This window comes from Zingiber officinale, chromosome 1A (genome assembly GCF_018446385.1).
Source record: "Zingiber officinale cultivar Zhangliang chromosome 1A, Zo_v1.1, whole genome shotgun sequence".
Taxonomy (NCBI): domain Eukaryota; kingdom Viridiplantae; phylum Streptophyta; class Magnoliopsida; order Zingiberales; family Zingiberaceae; genus Zingiber; species Zingiber officinale.
The window spans coordinates 69,606,943-69,626,246 of record NC_055987.1 but is presented as its reverse complement, the minus strand read 5'-3'; the positions used below and the strand labels follow the sequence as shown (position 1 = coordinate 69,626,246).

The window sequence follows — 19,304 nt, the reverse complement described above, 5'->3', positions numbered from 1 at the left end:
TAAGTTTAATTAACCTGGTCGATTATACCGACATAAATTTGGAATGAAATTAATAAATTTGAAAAAAATTATTACCTCATCGTTTCGATAAATATTCTGGTATAGCAAAGATAAATAGCACAAATGAAAAATTCTTTTATAGACTTGGTTTAAGAAAAATATAAAAGCAAATATTCTCTCAGGCCTGTTGTTGGGACGGCTTGGAATTTTTAATGGTCCAACCAATTGCTTAATATATGATTAATCAGTTCTCTCTCACGGTTTAGTATATGCATTTTGAACCGTCCGATAAAGGAAATATGGACGTCTGGATCTATGCCAGCCCCATGAAGATGAGAAGGCGCCATGGGTCAAAGGGCCGTGTATAAACCAGCCGCGCGTCGGTATACCCTTGTCCAAAAGTGGCTTGAAGGGTTTTAGTCTTGGGTTGCTGCACTGTTACTCATGAATATCTCCCGGGCCATCACCGGAGTGCTATCTCGCCACTCCCGCAATTCCACAAAATGGTTTTTCTCTCTCGGTTCCTCCTTCACAACCCAGCAGCTTGCATCTCTCTCTTCCTCGACGCTGAAGCGCACTTCCAATACAATCACCGAGCCTAAGCCTGATGCGTCCTCTCCTGGGTTGTCGTCTTCGCCTGCCACCGAAGCGCCTGCTCCCCCCTCCCTGGAAAATTACAAGAAGTCGTCGGACCTGCCACGCCCGAAGGAGATGCCCTTTCAACCGCAGATTCTTAACCAGGTGCACCTCGTCGGTTACGTCGGTGTGCCGGTTCAGCTTCAGATGTCACACAATGGATCCTGTGTCGCCATCTCGGTTCTTACCTCTAAGAAGATCGAGGGGCTACTTTCATTCCGGTGCGCTTGCTTCTAAACTTGACGCCTTGACTTGATGATAAAATTTTGCTCTTGTTGACTTTGGTGTTGCTCTAGCCATTCCATTTTTGAAATACTATGAACAAGTGTTTTCTACACTAGAAACTAAAGATTTGTATCAATAGTTATGTTAGACTCATCCTGATTGAAATTCATCCTAGAAATTCGCTTCGTGATGACGTATGCTTTAGAAAAAAATGACCATATACTAGCAACATGATTTTTAAAAACCACTTTACAAGGCCACAAATTGACTATAGCTTGTCCAATGCATAAGTGTTTGCTTATGGCGATGCACTAAATTGACATGAACATTTATTTTGTGAGGGATATAAGATATTTCTTATGTTCATGTTATTTATATATTTGATTTACATATATTGTTGGTTAATATCAATTGCCATATCTAATTTATTTTGTATTGTGTACTTGACATTTCTGTTGATAAGAATTTATGAGTTAGATGAATTTATTTATTTATTTTCTTGTAAATATGTTAATTATTTTTACCAGTATACGTATTGTTTTTGGTTTTTTGATATTGGTTGCATATGCCACCATGTACCACATATATACTAAGTGGTGGGTTGACCACATTAATGATTTTCGAGACCTTGCTAAGTGGTACACTTGTACTAAGAAGTACAAGAGATATTCAAATTTATGGTTTTCCTTTTGAAGTAATATGCACTAGTTGTGTTGGTAGGTGGTATTTATTAAAACTTTGAAACATAGGGGGTGTGAGAAAATATGATTTTGTAATCATGTTTATCCAAAAATAAATTAGGTTAAAAATATTCCATAAATTATGGGATATAATAGAGTAGAGTTTTTATTGAAAAAGTCTACTATTTTATGAAAGATACTTCGTGATATTAGTTTATAAAAGGGATTAAGGTCCTATATATTGGATAAGTTTTAAAGTTAATTCAATTTTCAATTTTTAACATGATATGAAAACAAACACTAGCGATCTTTCATGTCGCAACAATTAAAGCACCGCTAACCCTAGTCTCCTTCTCCCCTACCATGGAAGAACAAGATGAGGGTTTGGGTCCAAATATGCAAATCCTAACTAAAGCAAAGGAAAATAAGAACAACAGTGACATGGAAGGCGAAGAATAGAAGCTGCAAGCCATCGGAGGCCTATTCTTTTGATGACCTTTGCCTCCATGCTACGTTGTGCCAACACCTCTAGGATAAAATGGGTTTCAGGTTCCCATGCAGCTTTTTCACAGGCATTTCCACACTTCTTAATGAGGATGCTAGAACTGCCAAAATGATTGTGTACCTTGCCCCAATTGTCCATCTCCTTCTCATATATGAGCCTCAAATTCAGTGCTCTGGCAGAACCTATGCCTTGATACTTGCACCAATGAGAGAACTTTGCATGTAGTTTTATGAAATTCTGCAGAAATTGGTGCATTATCTTCATTGGATAGTTCCAGGTTATATTATAGGTTTAAAAAACAGGGCAAAAGAAAAGGCTTGATTGCGCAAAGGAATATCCATTCTAATGGCTACCCGTGGGCATCTGCTAGATAACCTAAAGAATACATCATCATTTGAACACAAAATTATGCTGGATAATCTTTTATGAAGCAGATAGGATTCTTGAATTGGGATTTGGAAAAGTAGTAGAGGAAATTCTAGACGATATTCTGGGTTCAAGTCAAACAATCATATTCCTTTAAAAGGAAAAAATTCCAACTCTGTCAAATGTTCCTCGTAGAACTTCCTTCTTTCAGCAATCTTGAATGAAAAGTTGAACCATTTAGTCAATATCAGCTTAAAGAATCCAATCATGATTGACATGGATCAGAAGAAAAATCCTCACATGGCAAACACACTTCCAGTTGGAAATGTCACTTCAGCATATGCGATGGAGATTTGAAAATCTATAATGGACTTTCAAGTCTGACATTAGTAAATTATAACCTATCTGCTCAGGTAATTCAAAAATATGTTCCTTAGTGGTTCAAGATTTGTGATTCTTCTCTTCATCCTAATTTATTTGAAGGAGAAACCTCCCAGAAGATTGTTTTCTTTTCGATACTTGATGTAGTGGATTTCTATTATACCCTTACAAATGAATTTAAATGGTCTCCTTGTTCACTACAAGTGATGAAAGAGCAAAAATTTGACAGTAGGACCTTCAATTTGCATGGGTAAGGATGTAATTTTGAAAAGAAAGCATTATAATTGTGTACAAATATTGTTGCTTGAGGTTTGGACTTTCTTGAAGTCAAGTGTATTCATAGTTGTCAAAAGTGCTCACTTTGCTTACTTAAGCACGAGATGCAAGCTTCATGCTTTCGAGTTCACAAGAGGTCCAGGAAGCATTCGCTTTGTTGCGTTTCACGCAAAAGTGAAGCGTTCGCTTTTGCGCAAAGCGCATAACTTTCCTCTTTTGTTCAATCTTTTTTTGTTTTTTTGAAAGTTTAAAGCCTTAAACCTCTTTAAATTTTTCATATGCTTCAGACTGTTGCCTCTTTACCTTGTTAGCTAGAGCCCTAGAGCCAATCATTTGATGATTGTATTTTGGACTTGTTGTATCATATTTTATATAAATAAAGGCATTTGGTTTTTGGTTATTATACTTACTTGTATTGGTGCCAAATAAACTGAGTATAATAACGTCCTTGAGTAGAAGGTTTTACCTATATCAATCGATTGGTTGAATCGATAGTGAGATGATATAGGGAACACTACTCTTAATCATTCCTAGTCAAGTATTAACATTCAGGGATGATCCGGCGGTTAGAACAGGGGACCCCCATTCTGAGGGGTCTATGCCACGCTGGAGTCAAAAGGCCAAGTGGCCGACCGGATAGGCAGACCGACCGGTGAATAGCTGAGGCAATAGGCGCCCCGACTAAAGTTGGGGTTCCGACGCTCAATGGAACAGTAGCAAAGAGCCGAGCGAAAGGCCTAAGAGAAGGTGATGTACTGCTAACAGTTCTTACATAGCACCCTACCGAAATTCTCCCCATCATATCGCTGCAAACGGCAGTCCGGACGTGAGGAGAGTGCCGCCCGGACTGCGCATGAGATGAGATCCGTCCGGCCGGCGCGTGAACTCCCCGTTCAGCCGGACGGACAGACGTCCCGACCGGCGGTGGGTAAAGGAGAACAGGAACATCTTCTGACAACCGTCAAGTCTGACAACGAGGTGTTCTGCTGTCCCATCGAAGACGTGATTGGACTATAGCAGTATGGCGTCAGGTAAGCGTTCTGACATACACATACCGAAGTATGGGCTACGGACATGTATGTGCCTCGGTGGACGCACAGGAAACTTTTCACCATCCTATATAACGAGCCTCATACTTCGTTGGAGGTACGCGTTCAAGGCCTTTGGAGCTACTTTTTCCACCATCTGCTTACCTGACTTGAGCGTCGGAGAGTCACCGCCGGGAGCCCCTTCCCGGCCCGACTTCTGTGCAGGTTCGCCGGAGGTTCGTGCGACCAGTCGAAAATCCACGCTAGCAGCTGGAAGCGCCACGTGCCCAGCGTCCGTTAATTCGGCATTCGGACAGGATCAAATTGGCGCCGTCTGTGGGAACGTTCCTGTATCCGAGCGGAAACAATGGACGAGGCTGGACGACAACACATGGTGACGCTTTCAAACGAGGAATCGAGATAAGGGCCGCCAAGCTTGTGGAGCAAAAACAGAAAGCCACAGCCGAGCGGCCGGAGCAGCAAGCAACGTCAGCTTCTGGCAGTCGAGCGGAAGCACCGCCGGCCACCGTTGCATTTTATCGGGCCTTATTCCGCACTCCTGAAGCCGCAGCAGCTCATAGAGATCGGGGATATTCTTCGGACGAAATGCCTAGACGAGATGACCGAAAAGGGAAAGCCCCCCGAGCGGACGCATCGCCCGAGAGGATTAATCGCCAATTTTCAGAGGCTATTCTACGAGATCCTCTGCCGAAGCACTACGTGCCTCCGACGATCGGCGAGTATAATGGGACAACCGACCCAGATGATCATCTGGGTAAGTTTGATAACACGGCAACCCTGCATCAATACACAGATGGGGTGAAGTGTCGGGTTTTCCTCACCACCCTCTCGGGATCGGCTCAACGGTGGTTTCGGAGGTTGCCGGACGGATCCATCACCAGCTTCAAGGACTTCCGAACGGCCTTCCTCCACCATTTTGCGAGCAGTCGACGTTACCAGAAAACGAGCGTGAGCCTGTTCGCCATCAAGCAAGAAGCCCGTGAATCGCTTCGAGCTTACATCCAGCGGTTCAACAAAGTGGCGATGGACATTCCAACGACCACCTCGGAAACCATGATGAATGCCTTCACACAAGGCCTAGTGGATGGGGATTTTTTCCGATCGCTCATCCGAAATCCGCCCCGAGACTATGATCACATGCTACACCGGGCGAACGAATACATCAACGTGGAAGAAGCGCAAGCGGCTAGGAAAAAAGAAACTCCACCCGAGCGGGCTCCTCCTGCCGAGGAAACCGCCGCTCATCACCGCCCGAGGACCAAGGGTCAAGCAATCCGATCCCCAGCCAGTCCCTATGCAAGAGGTAGCCCACCCAAGCCAAGGAAGAAATGGACCTCGATGTTCTCCTTCCACCGGACGGATACACACAACACAAGGATTGTCGAAGTCTTCCTTCGTGACTCATCCGTGCCCGGAACGCCGGACGACGGTCTCCCTCACTCGACAGGACGGAGAACGGACGCGGCCGATGGCGATAGCCATGACTCCGATCGACATCGTTCTCCAGGCGAGAGAATCGCCGGCGTCAGAGAACGGTCTCGTCCGCTCGGGAAGAGGAAAATAAAGCAATACTTCTCGAGGCGAGATCAACATCATAGTCGGTGGTCCGACCGAGGAGACTCAACCGATCCGTAAAGGCGGCGTCCGCGGCTCCGGATCCATGCGATCGGTATGGAGAACAGCGAAGGACCCAAATCGGGCCGGGGACTGGAAGGAGTTGAAGTGCTCTGACGACGCTCTTCATCAAAGCGGTAATAGCCAACTACACTATTCACCGTATTTATTGACACGGGAAGCTCGGTCAACATCATATTTAAGGCGTTCGATCAACTACAAATCGACCGAGCCGAGCTGCCCGACCCGCCTACGGGTTTACTGAGCGATGAAGTCCCGGGCAAATCCATCGCTATCTCACTGGAGAGGAGCGCTCAGGGAGGACGAGGACAACAACTTCGTGAGCGACTCTCCTTCTTCCTACAACATCATTTTAGGACGACCGACGCTCGTGAAGTTCGGCCGTCTCCACCTTCCACCGAAGATCAAATTTCCCGTCGAAGACAAAGTGGGAGAGGTACGGGAGACCAATGGCGGCTCGGCGATGCTACATTGAAATGGTCCGAGTAGAAGCAAGTTCCGCTCGGAAATCGCCCGGATCGAGGTAAACGCCATAATCGAAAGGCCTCCTCTTTGGTTTATGAAGAAAACGAGGAAATACATCCGACCCGATCGGAGGCCACGACCTTCATCGCGTCCGATCTGGAGGAGAAGCGGAAGAAGAGGCGATCCAATGCCTCAAGAAATCATGATGTCTTCTCGTCGTCATGAAATGCCCGGAATTTCACGAGCATGACTGAGTTACATGTCCAATGGACGCCACGAAAGCGTAGAAAAGAGATTTCGCGAGCGTAATGCCATCATCCAAGGAGGTGGAGAAGCTTCAGGCCGCTATATACGCTGTGAGGTCGGTTCAACGAGTATTGGTCTCAAGGGCAACAAATGGAGAGTATCGTAGATTTGGGATCTCAAAAGCTCGCAGAAGACTTTTATCCCCGCCTGATAGATCGTGGACTCTACGGTGCGAATTAATACGCTCGACGCTTGCAAGGCTATCATCAGTCTTGGCTGCAAGATCAAGAAAAGTCAACATTACGTACGACACCTCATCGCTATAATGTGATCTTGGTTCGGGTTGAAGAATCACGGGAGCCACATATCGGCTTGATGAATAAAGTATTCAGAGAGCAGATTAGGCGAAATCTGGAAGTGTATGTGGCGACATTCTCATCAAATCCGTCCGAGGCCGATCTCTTCAGCATGGAGGAAACCTTCCGAGCAGCGCAAATATGGGTCAAGCTAAATCCCGTAGTGCCTGTCGAGCAAAAGGAGGGCGCTACGGGTACATAGTGAAGCGGGAATCGAAACAAATCCCGGAAGGTGAAAGCTCTACAAGACATGCCGTCTCAGAAATACTGAGGAAGTGCACGTTTGGCCTGATAATCGCTTTGTTAGATTCATTTCAAGCAGTACCGGAGCCTCCTTTCTTCAAAATTGAGGCCACTAAGTTTCACTGGGATGAAGAATGCGATCGGGCGTTCAAGACTTGAAGGCATATCTGAACTCTCTCCCGATATCCGACGGCGGGTGAGCCACTTTATATGTACTTGTCTTCAACCGAGCATGCAATCGGCTCGGCTTTAGTGAGGTCGAGCGGAGAAGAGCCTGTGTATTTCCTTAGTCACATTTTAAAAGATGTTGAATCTCGCTACTGGCCGCTCGGCGCCTCCGTCCATACTTCCTAGCGCATACGATCATTGTCAAAACCAATAGCCCGCTCGGACGTGTCCTACTAAATCCGGAGGCATCCGGACGGCTCATCAAATGGACGACGGAGTTAAGTGAATTTGATATCCAATACCAGCCCCGCCCGGCGATCAAAGCGCAATCCTTGGCCGATTTTGTGACTGAGGTGCAAAGGCCGAAGCCGGAAGCTATGTGGAGAATATATGTGGATGGGTCGTCCACTCGGCTCGGAAGCGGGATTGGAATATTGTTACTCTCCCCTCAAGAAGAAAAGATGCACTTATCCGTCCGGCTGGATTATAAAGCTACCAACAATGAAGCAGAGTATGAGGCCCTCATAGCTGGCTTGCAGGCTGCCCGGCATGTGGGAGCCGGTCGGGTAACGCTTCACTCGGATTCGCAGTTGGCCGCTCAGCAGCTCTCTGGTACCTTTGAAATCAATAATGCTCGGCTCAAGCTCTACGCTGAAGCCTTCGAGAAGCTCAAAGCCGATTTTAGAGAAGTTATTGTCCAGAAGATACCCAGAGCAGAAAATCAAGCAGCCGATGAGTTAGCCAAACTCGCGAGCTCAATAACGCCGGTCGCCATTCAACAGCCAATTGAAAAAGTACTGTTGGTGGCGCACGTCGACCGGATGGAAGGCCTCACATTTCCAAGCGACTGGCGGACACCCATCATAGAGTTCCTCCGCTCGGGCGCCACACTATCCAATGAGTATGAAGCCCAGCTGCTAAGGAGGAGAGCCGGTCGGTTCACACTCATCGGCGATCAGCTTTACAAAAAGGCTTTCTCACGCCCGCTGTTGAAATGCGTGAGCTCGGAGGACTCAGCTTACATACTCCAAGAAGTACATCAAGGATCGTGCGGGGGGCATCCGGGCGGACGATCGTTGGCCAAGAAGATCCTCTTGGCCGGGTACTTTTGGCCAACCTTACAAGCAGACGTCGGTCGGACAGTATCTACGTGCCTTTCGTGCTAGAAGTATCACAACTTCTCCCACCGACCGACAGAGGAAATGAAGGCATCAACCGTTTCATGTCCGTTCGATCAATGGGGAATGGATATTATTGGTCCATTTCCGATGGCGACCGGGCAGAGGAAATTTTTGCTAGTGGCAGTCGACTATTTTTCCAAGTGGGTGGAGGCTGAGCCGCTAGCAAAGATCACCGAACAGATGGTCAAAAAATTCATCTGGCAACACATCATCTGTCGGTTCGGCATCCCCCGTCGACTTATCTCCGATAATGGGCGGCAATTCACGGGAAAGTTGCTCGAAGATTGGTGCAAAAGTTATGGCATCGAGCAACACTTCACGTCCGTAGCATACCCCCAAAGCAATGGTCAAGCTGAAGTAGCTAATCGGGAAGTTCTTCGTATTCTGCGCGCTCGGCTCGACCATTTGGGAGGAAGTTGGCCGGATGAAGTGCCGGACGTCTTATGGGCCATCCGAACGACGCCGAAGGAAGGGACGGGCGTTACGCCATTCCATTTGGTGTATGGTGGCGAGGCGGTCATTCCGGTTGAAGTCAGCGTTGAGTCCGTCCGGATCCAGAGCTATGATGATGGCAACGCCGAATGGAGGAACATGGAGCTGGATTTGGTCGACGAGGAGCGAGCCAAGGCGTCCGTTCGGTTGATGGCGTACCGGCAGCGGATGAAGCAAAATTACAACCGCCGCGTAATCCCCAGATCATTCCAGGTTGGCGATCTTGTCTGGAAGAAAGTCAAGCCGGTCGGCGACGTCGGCAAGCTAGAGGCTCCTTGGGCGGGTCCCTTCAAGGTTATTGAAAAACTCCGCTCGGGCGCTTACTACTTGGAGGATGAAGACGGGCGACAGCTGGATCAACCGTGGAGTGCAAATCATCTCCAGCCTTATCGAGCTGGATGAAAGGTGCACGAATGTAACTCATTTTTGTGTATATGCTAGTCGCCCGTGTCCTTGTAATGCAGGAAGCAAAATTAATTCAAAGGATGGCCAAGGGTTCCGCCGATCGGCAGTGTCGAAGTTAGCCGTAAAGGCCGTCGAGCTCCGACGTTAAATATCGAGAGACGAGCCGGCGTCTATAAACGTCCGAGCGGAAGACCGTCGAGCTCCGACGTTAAATATCGAGAGACGAGCCGGCGTCTATAAACGTCCGAGCGGAAGATCGTCGAGCTCCGACGTTAAATATCGAGAGAGCAGCTATAAACGTCCGGGCGGAAGACCGCCGAGCTCCGACGCGTTAAATATCGAGACGAGCCGCGTCTATAAACGCCCGGCGGAAGACCGCCGAGCTCGGCGTTAAATATCGAGACGAGCGGCGCCTATAAAGCGTCCGGCGGAAGACCGCCGAGCTCAGGCGTTAAATATCGAGGCGAGTGGCGTCTATAAGCGTCCGGCGAAGGCGTCGAGCTCGGCGTTAAATATCGAGACGAGCGCCTATAAACGTCCGAAGCGGAAGACCGTCGAGCTCCGACGTTAAATATCGAGACGAGCCGGCGTTTATAAGCGTCCGAAGCGGAAGACCGTCGAGCTCGACGTTAAATATCGAGAGCGAGCAGGCGTATAAAGCGCCCGGAAGATCGTCGAGCTCCGACGTTAAATATCGAGAGACGAGCCGGTGTCTATAAACGTCCGAGCGGAAGACCGTCGAGCTCCGACGTTAAACATCGAGAGACGAGCCGGCGCCTATAAACGTCCGAGCGGCTCGCATTGCGAAAATCTAGCGAAAACCTCTTTGAGGTAAGGCGCGAAGCAAAAGATGGTTAATCAGAATTAAAATTGCGAGCAAGTGAACGAGTGACGTTCGCGCGCCGAGCGGCTGCTTAATTGCGTGGCGAAAGACGTTATTGAAGGCAGGCGGCTTGGGTCCATGTTAGAGCGTGAAGCCGAGCGGAGGAGTTTTAAAGAACACTTCACACATGACGAAAGAAAATTTTCTTCCCAAAACAAAGGTGACAAGAACAGAAAGATGGTCTATTTACGCCAAATACTAGGCAAACAAAAGTTACAGCGAAAATCAGTCTTGCCGAACGGCGAAGATACAAAAAAGTGGATAAAATACACTCCTCATGCGTCAAAATAAAAAAGGGCATCAGGAATGACGCCCATCACATTAGCCAGATCCTCTGGGGGGATGGTCAGCTCGGCGGGAAGGTGGCCTTTAGTCTTCAAATAATCTACCGCCGCCTTAATCGCTTCTTCGAAGGTGAGGGAAATCTTGTCGGTGAACTTCTCCTCGAAGTCGTCCGAGCGGACAAACGCCTGCCTCACTTCGTCAGAACGAGCCGACTCCCCATCCTGATACTCTTTAAGCGCGGCTTGGGAAGCATCGTTGGCGGCCTGGAGATCCTTTAAATCCCCTTCAAATTTGAGTAAATCGGTCGAGCGGCCCTCCTTCTCGGTGGCCAGAAGGGCATCCAGATCCTTGATGCGTTGCTCTAGCCCTCTGATCTCCACCTTCATTCGGTCCATGTCATCGATGGCCTGGCGCTTTCGGGTGGTCGCCGTCTTGATCTCCTTATCTCGTTGTTTGACCACCGCTTCAAGCCGAGCGACCTCGCTCGCCAGATCGGAAGCTCGTTTCCGTTCGGCTTCCAGTAATTTTTTGGCCTTCTCCAGAGCGACCGTCGACTGTCGGTTGTCCCCTGTGGCTTTAAGTTTTTTCAATTCATCCTCCATCTCGGCCAACCGATTGCTAACAGCAATCTGCTCCACCCAGTTCTACGAGCAAAAGTGAACAGGTTAAAAACTTAATTCAAATACACGAACAAAGAAAAAGAGCATACCCCGGTGGCCTGTTGAAGGTTGCTGTCGCCGAGCTGCCCGGGAGTCATCGCTTTTATTCGGCGCCGAGCGTCCTCCCAAGCTTTTGCAAGAGGGCCCGTCAAGGTGATCTGCTGCTCGGGGATTCGAGCCGCTTGGCTCGCTCTGAGAAGCATCGGCCTTATCGGTGGACGAGGAGGGAAGCTCGCCCAAACGCCTGATACGACGCAAAGTTCTTGAAGGGCTGGACAGCAGCACCTCATAGCTTGCCCTCGGAGAGTCATGTGGGGTCGGGGTACTCTCTAGAGAAATGGTCCCCGATATCATCGGAGCATCCGCGCTCCGCTCGGGCTGTGGCTCATCCAAGGCAGTTGATGCAGATGCCGGCTCTGGTCGTCTGCGCTTCCGAGTGAGCAGGGGAACATCATCGGCCGAACGGCCTTCCACCTCGGCTTGGGTAGAAGGTTCTGTGCCGCCCACTACCTCGTCGTGGGAGGTAGCAGCTGCTAAGGCTTCTGGGGCATCCTGAGTCCCCTCACCTAATTCGCCGGTCGGATCGGCTGGATCAAGGCCCCGCTCGGCGACCTCCTTGTTCTTCACCGCCTCAATCTGAGCGGCTTTCAATTTGAGCTTCTCGGTCGCCTTAGCGCGCCACATAACTTCAGCTGCAGAAACAAAAATTAAATCAATTAGAACAAAAGAAAAAGGAGGGATGAGAATTGCTTACTCATGCTGCAGGGCAGATCGGCCAGGGTAGAAGATAGGCCAAATATATACATTACTCCCGGAAGGAGCAGCTTGTCAATGTGATAGCGCTGACCCACCAACCGCTCGGCCGCATGAAGGTAGGCCGCATCGCCTCTAAATTTGCCGAGCTCCGGTTGCGCCGGCATCGCCGTCTGCCACTTGGTACGAATACAAGTAAGTATAATAACCAATACAAGTAAGTATAATAACAAAAAATCAAATGCCTTTATTTATATAAGAATATGATTCAACAAGTCCATAATACAATCATCAAATGATTGGCTCTAGGGCTCTAATTAACAATATTTATGAGTCAATCGACAGGGCCAAATAAGCTATTGCTCTGTCATTTAATGATAATGAAGAGAAATATCATAGTATTTTGAATTCATTGATAAAAGATGGAACGTTAACTGTTTGTACAAGTGCATATCTAGATTGGTGAGAGGTGAGAATTTACAAGAAAAGGTCAAGAATCAATTAGAAAAAAAAATAAATCAGAACCTTTTGGTTTGCCCATGGCTATTCGACAAAGAACTTCAAAATCACTAAGTAAATTTGTAAATAATATATTGTGTTATATCAATATTGAATGATAATAAAGTTAATCTTATAATTTATATGTTTTTGTATTTTAAGTTGATTGGTGGTTTTTTTGTGGTGCATCAATGTCTGAATTAAAAATATTTGCAATGAAGATTTTAAATCTCACATGCTCTTCTTTAGGTTGTGAACGTAATTGGAGTGTTTCTAAACATGTAAGTTGGAGTTTTTTTAATACATATTAAAATTTATATTATAGAATTAACCTTTTACTTTTTATTTTTTTTGTAGATGCATTCTAAGAAAACAAATAGATTGTCTCAACACGATTGAATGATTTAGTATATATTAAGTACAACAGAGCTTTGATGTGAAGATATGATTTACAAAATAAGATTGATCCTATTACTTTGTTAGAGATAGATAATAGTAATGAATGGTTGTTGGGAAAATTGGATGATAATGATTGTCTATGAAGGTGAAGATTTGCATTGGAGTGATGTAACATGAGCATCTAGGGTTGGTGAAAGAGCATATGACTTTCGATCTCGAAATGCATCTTCTTCAAAAGGAGCATCATCACCTACTTCGAAAAAAAAAGTAATTTTCAACTCAAATTAGTCTTGTAAATGAAGAAGAGATTAACCTTGATGATAGAACTGAAGAAAAAGAAACTAATGGATTCAAATCAAGCGAAGGAGCTGATGACGTAGATTTGGACAATGATGATGAAGAAAATGATTATTTTGATATTTGATATTTCATCTATCACATTTTTAAAGACTTTTGATTTATTTTTAATTTTTTGAATAATATTTTGTTTATGGTTATTTGGATTTTCAAAGACATTTTCAAAGGCTTTTAATATATATATAATAGTCCTTTTTTTATTACATTTTTTTTCGTAAAGCCCGCGCTTTGCTAAGTGCACTTTGCACTTTAAGCTCCAAGTCCCTTGAGTATTTTTTTGCGCCTTACGCATTTGACAGCTATGAGTGTATTGTCTAATATAATTGGAAGAACAATATAATTGAGGGACAAAGGTGAAGCTTTTCTATTTCTTTAGCTTGTTGAAATGGATAATTTACATGATTTGCAATAGCATGGAGTTAAACCAGAAGGAAATTAAATTTGAAGGCATTTATATGGGTTCACATCATATGGCAAGAATTATTACTAGTAGTTCGTCTCTTTAGAAACATATCCTATTAGCAAAGAATGGATTTTGTTCCTGGGTTCGTGCATACATTGTTCATAGAGTTGAGATTAAGCAAATTTCTTTTGGTAAAAAAACTCCATCTGCGGTATGCAACAAGTCATTCTAGAAATTCCATGACGTTGTTTCCCCTAATTACAACAATATCAAGCTTCCTACTCTATCATGAACTTTGCCTCTGATTTGTGCTTGCTTAGTTTCCAACTTTAATTCATCTCATGAATCTCCTTTGCTGTCGTAATTATGTCCCTCAGTTAACCATTGCTTGAATTACGTTAGTAAACATAGGAGGCACCGATATTCGGATGTTGACTTTAGCTATAAGGCTATAACTAATTTAGGAGTTTTCTTTAACTTTCTCAATGCGCTAGGAGTCAACGCCTTCTTGTATGCAGGGCATAATGTCATTCTCAAGATCCAGTATATGGGGTGTAACATTATTCTCAAGATCCAAGTGATGATATCTTTGACTCTTGAAAAACCTTCAATGTTCAATGTAGAAGGGCATTCTCGTTGCTATTTGCTACTTTCTAGTTGCCATTCTGATATCCAAGGGTATTGCCCCAGCAACATTCCAACCACATAGGCTAGACACGAACATATATGGATGAGTATCTAGCAATCTAACTACTTGATACTCACAAGTAGGGTTATGAAGTAGTCCTATAATTGGCCTCCTTGGCTACTCCCTCAGGGAGGTAGGGGCTCAATGCCCTGAGTACTCCTAGAGCTGAATATCCTTCGTACTTCCCTAAGCAAGCCTTGACTACCTTGCAAGCCATCCCATTCGAACCCTAGGGTGGCTCATAAAGTTGTGGGAGGAGGGAGAAGGTTAGGAAGGGGACTTCTTGAAAGCCTACCCCTTTTTCATCCGATATCCCAGATGGGTTCTTGGCTCACTTTCACCCCTAGGTAGGGGAATATAATGGATCCTTAGACCCGATGGACCACTTATGTTGATTTAACAATGCAACACTCCATCAGTACACTAATGCGGTGACGTGCCAAGTTTTTCTAGCAAGTTTAGTGGGGTTGTCACAGTCGTGGTTCAATACTGTAAAGGTGGGGACCATCTGTTACATCGATGATTTATGCTCAGTATCCTTGTAACATTTTACCGACTGCAAGAGATACCAAAAAATGACCCTAAATATATTTAATATGAAGACCCTACAGGAATATATCTAGCGTTTTACCAAGGTAGTGTCGGAATTCCCTTCAACCATTTCAGAAATACTAATTAGTGTCTTCTCCAAGGCTCGAGGGAGTAGACATGCTCGTTTTTTAGGTTCGGTCCAAACGATTTGAAGGGTGTGGTGGCTCCTCGCAATAATGTCATGGTCATTTGGGCCACCATAACCAATTACAACATTGTTAGGATCTTAGTTGATTTCGAAAGCTCGGTGAATGTCCTAATCGAACAAGCTTTCAAGCAAATGTAATTAGGGGAGGCATAACTATACCCCATAGCTATTGTCTTATTCAACCTTTTAGGATGGTGCAATTATTCGAGAATATTTATTTGCCCCAGTTAATGGGGGAGCAGCCCCTACGGAGAATGATCATAGTTCTGTTCGTGATAGTGGATGCACTTTTAGCTTATAATGTGATATTGGGATGCCCCATGTTGGGCACGTTTGTGGCGGTGGTCTCTACTTATTATTTTTCCTTGTGAGTTGAAGGTGGGAGAAGTTTAGGAAAGCCACCTCCTAGAAGTATTATGTGGAGATCGTGTGGGCCAGCCAAAAGTGTGCAAGAGGAGTTGATGAAGCCGGGCGATACAATATGATGGTGATCGAGTGTACCTATTATGAGAACATTTGTAGAGGACGGACCAGAGTTGGTGAAAGTAACTCTAGATGACTTAGGGAAAACCACCCATATAGTTGCTGACTTGGACTCAAACATGAAGGAGTTGACCTCATGTTTTATTCGAAATTAAGACATCTTCGCTTAGGACACTCGAGACTTGATCGGAGTCTCCCCACAACTAATGGAGCACCGCCTCATCATCTCACTAGAAGTTTGATTGGTGAAATAGAAGCGACACTTCAACCCTGATAAAATCATACATACTAAATTGGAAAAGTTATGTAAGGTCGGTCATATCCATGAGGTACAATTCCTTGCCATCTAGTGTCATATTGGTCCCTAAACCCTTGAGATAATGGAGGATGTGTATTGACTTTTGGGACCTTAACCATGTATACCCTAAGGAATCTATTATCTCAGCGGATGATCAACTGATAGATTTAATTGCGGGATGCACGATGGATACATATCAAGGATATCACCAAATACCCTTGGCTTAGGAGGACCAAGATAAGGTTACTTTCATCGCATCGAATGAGATATTTTACTACAGGTCCTGCCCTTTGGTTTCAAGAATGTGGGGATATTTATCAAAGACCGATGAACAAGGTGTTCAACGGAGTGATAAGGAGGAATATGGAGGTCTACATAAATGACATAGACTAGTGTTGAACTTGGACGAGACCTTTCTGACCCTCCGAAAGCATGACTTAAAGTTGAATCTCTGCAAGTGTGTTTTCATAAATTGGAGAGCCAGATTCTTATGATATATGGCCACAAAGAGGGGAATTGAGACTAACTCAGAGAAGATCTGAACCATTTAGGACATGTCCTCTCCTAGAACTTCAAAGGAAAGCCACACTTAATGGTGCGGATAACCGCTGTATCCTAATTCATCTCTCAATTGGTCAATTGCAGCCTACCTTTCTTCAAAACGTTACGGAAGGCTACTAGATTCTAATGGGATGAGAGATGCAAGTGAAACTTTCAAGTAGCTGAAATAGAATTTAGCCAACCTTTTGATCCTCCCAAAGCCTTTGTCGGGGGAGTGGTTGTGGGTGACAACCACTGAAGGAGACTCAGTTTAGTTCTCATCCGACAAGAAGGGGTGACCCAAAAGCTTATATATTATATCAGTCACCTATTGAAGGGTGTCGAAATAAGATATACTAATTTGAAAAAATTGACCTTGGCACTAGTGATCATGACAAGGCAGTTATGTCCCCATTTTTTGTCGCATCCCATCATGGTGCTGACCAACAATTGCATGGCTAGGATCCTCACCCACCTAGAGTCTTTTGGGCGAATAGTGAAACGGATAATAAAGCTCAGCGAGTATGACTTAATATTGGTCGACAATGACCAAGATCCAAGCTGCCTTCTTGGTTGAGACATTCTTTATAAAAGAAGAGGCACAGTGCAAGGTATTTCTGGATGGCTGCACTATTATGGAAGGTAGTGGAGTAGGGTAATTCTAATCTCCCCACTTAGAAACAAGATAAAGTTGATAGTCTACTTATCCTTCAAGATCTATAATAATGACTGCTTCATAATCCACATTGATTCTCAGTTGGTAATCTGCCAAGGCAACAAACTTTTCTAGTCTAAGATGAGAGAATGTAGCAGTACATCTAAGCGTATGAGTAGGCCAAGGAGGACAAAGGACTTATGGAGCTTATGGTATGACAAATCCCTTGGGAGGAAAATGCTCGATCGAAACACTTGACCAAGATGGCAAGTGTTTTGGGGAATTAGTCTTCTCAAGGGACCATCGCCCATGAATAGTTAATCTCCTAGGTGGAACTTCCCTTAAGGATCAATTGACGATCTAAGTTGTTATCTTATCTATAGGAGGAGTCTTGCTTGATTGACCCAAGAAGGGCTTCTCGTATTCGGGGGAGGGCTCAATGCTTCACCCTCATTAATGGGATCATTTATAAGAGATCCTTCTCCTGACCACTACTCCGATGCCTGGCTTGAAGTCAAATATGTCATGGAGAGATACATGAAGGATGTTGCGGGAATCACTTGGCCAGATTGGTGCTCTTGCGTAAGGCTCTTCTCGTCGGATATTTTTAATTGTCGTAGGGACACTGTCCCAGACAATATGGGGATGGCCGCCTTTAGGAGAAAGGCCTTGTTGTCTTCACCGGGGGTGCTCCTTTAGGGATATCTAGTGGATTGTTAATACTATCTATATAGGGATGACTAATCTCCTTTGAGGAAGGTTTGCGCAAAGTTGCCTCATGAGGGCTAGTTGGGTGAGCGCTCGAGCTCGATTGGGGAAGGCGTAGCAACTTGGGGGTTGGTGGCCACCTTAGGTGTTGTTTCGACAACCTTGGGTCGAAGCTATAAGCAGAGGAGGGTAGGGAGATTCTTGGAGAGTGGTAAGGGGCCTGCTTAGGATGAGGGGGTCGCTTGCAAAGACTCGGTGAGGCAAAAACAACGGGAGTCTCACTCGTCTCTCCTGATGCTCTCCTCTTCAGCTTGGAAACATTCTTAACTATGAGTGCTCGGACAAACATATCATTTGCATGAGAGGAGAGAAAGGGAAGAGAGTAAAGTGAAATCGGTGAGAACATAACAATCGATTACCCCTTCTAGGAGGAGAAAATTAAAACCTAAGTAATGGATGAATAAAAGATACGTAGGGGCAGTTCATTTCGATCTCTATGGGGCTTAACTTGAAGTGATGCAACATGTGATTGTGTAGAAGGTGAGCTACGTCAAACACCCTTCCATGGAGGGTCTCAATGATGAGAGGGAATGGACAAAGGGCTTAGGCAATCTTTAAGTTTGGTAGGGGTGGAAGTTCTTCCACCTAGGCTGTGGGGAATTGAAAAGGAATAGAAGGTCAAAGGTAAAATAATAAGCTCTTCCACCCTTTACGAGAAAGATAACATGCCGTCTAGGAATTGATAATCTAGCCTAGTGGTGAAATATAATCCACATACTCGACTATTGTTGGCCGATATAATGAGTAAAAGGCGGTAGAAGTAAGAGGAAGCTTGAAGTATTAGAACACAATGGTTGTCTCAGCTAGAATATAGAATGAGTTGGGGGCAAATTAGTTTGAGGGGATGTTAAGATAGGAGGAAAGGTCACTATAAAAGGGGGAGCAAGCAACCGGAGACCACCCTTGAAATGACCCACAAAGAAAATTGAGGATTGTTGGGTGCGAGATGGGGACGATCCGTGGGCTCAAGAAAGCTAAGTGAGTGTCATCCAAGATATAGTTTCCGTTATGGTAGATGAAGTTATGAGTTGGTCGTATGGAGGACGACAAGTGCTCATATTAAAAACCCCCACCTTTGTCAGAGAGACCAAGTTCTTAGAAGCCATGAGACAGAGAGGAGAGAGATGACTTATAGGTTCGATTGAAGAAAGGAGTAAACATAGGTGGGGGTGTAAGGATAATAAAAAAAAGGCAAGAACTTGGGCTTCATACCTACTCTCGAGCATTACCAATCTGAGCATATGAGCATTCTTCACAAAATCAGATGAAGATAGAGTTGCCATGCTAGATTAGAGAGTCAAAATTAGTGCGAGTGAAGCAACATAATAGCTAACTAAAAAGGTGGTAGGATCTAATTTGGGAAACACGCCTAATTCCACCATGATGATGTGCTTGTGGAGTTAGTATTGTGCGAAGGGTTTTTGGTGGCAGAAGCCGAACCGCCAATGCCTAGGTCACAACCCAACATGTGTGTAGACCTGACCCTGGGCTGGGTCTGGCCCAGGCCCGTAACCTGGTCAACGGGCCGGTTGCCCATTGACCTAGTTCGCCGGGCTGAACCGAAACCAGCCCGGTAACTTGCCGGAT

The 19,304-nt window shown here is 45.3% G+C and overlaps 1 protein-coding gene across 1 annotated transcript in view; it reads left to right on the top strand.

The window, feature by feature from the left end:
- Positions 1 to 399: 399 nt before the first annotated feature.
- LOC122026003 (protein OSB3, chloroplastic/mitochondrial-like) overlaps positions 400 to 19,304 on the top strand; it is a 54,920-nt gene continuing 36,015 nt past the window's right edge. Inside the window, exon 1 of the mRNA XM_042584704.1 lies at positions 400 to 857. Within this exon, the coding sequence (XP_042440638.1) occupies positions 445 to 857 (413 nt within the window). The 5' untranslated portion in view covers positions 400 to 444. The remainder of the gene's footprint in view (positions 858 to 19,304) is intronic.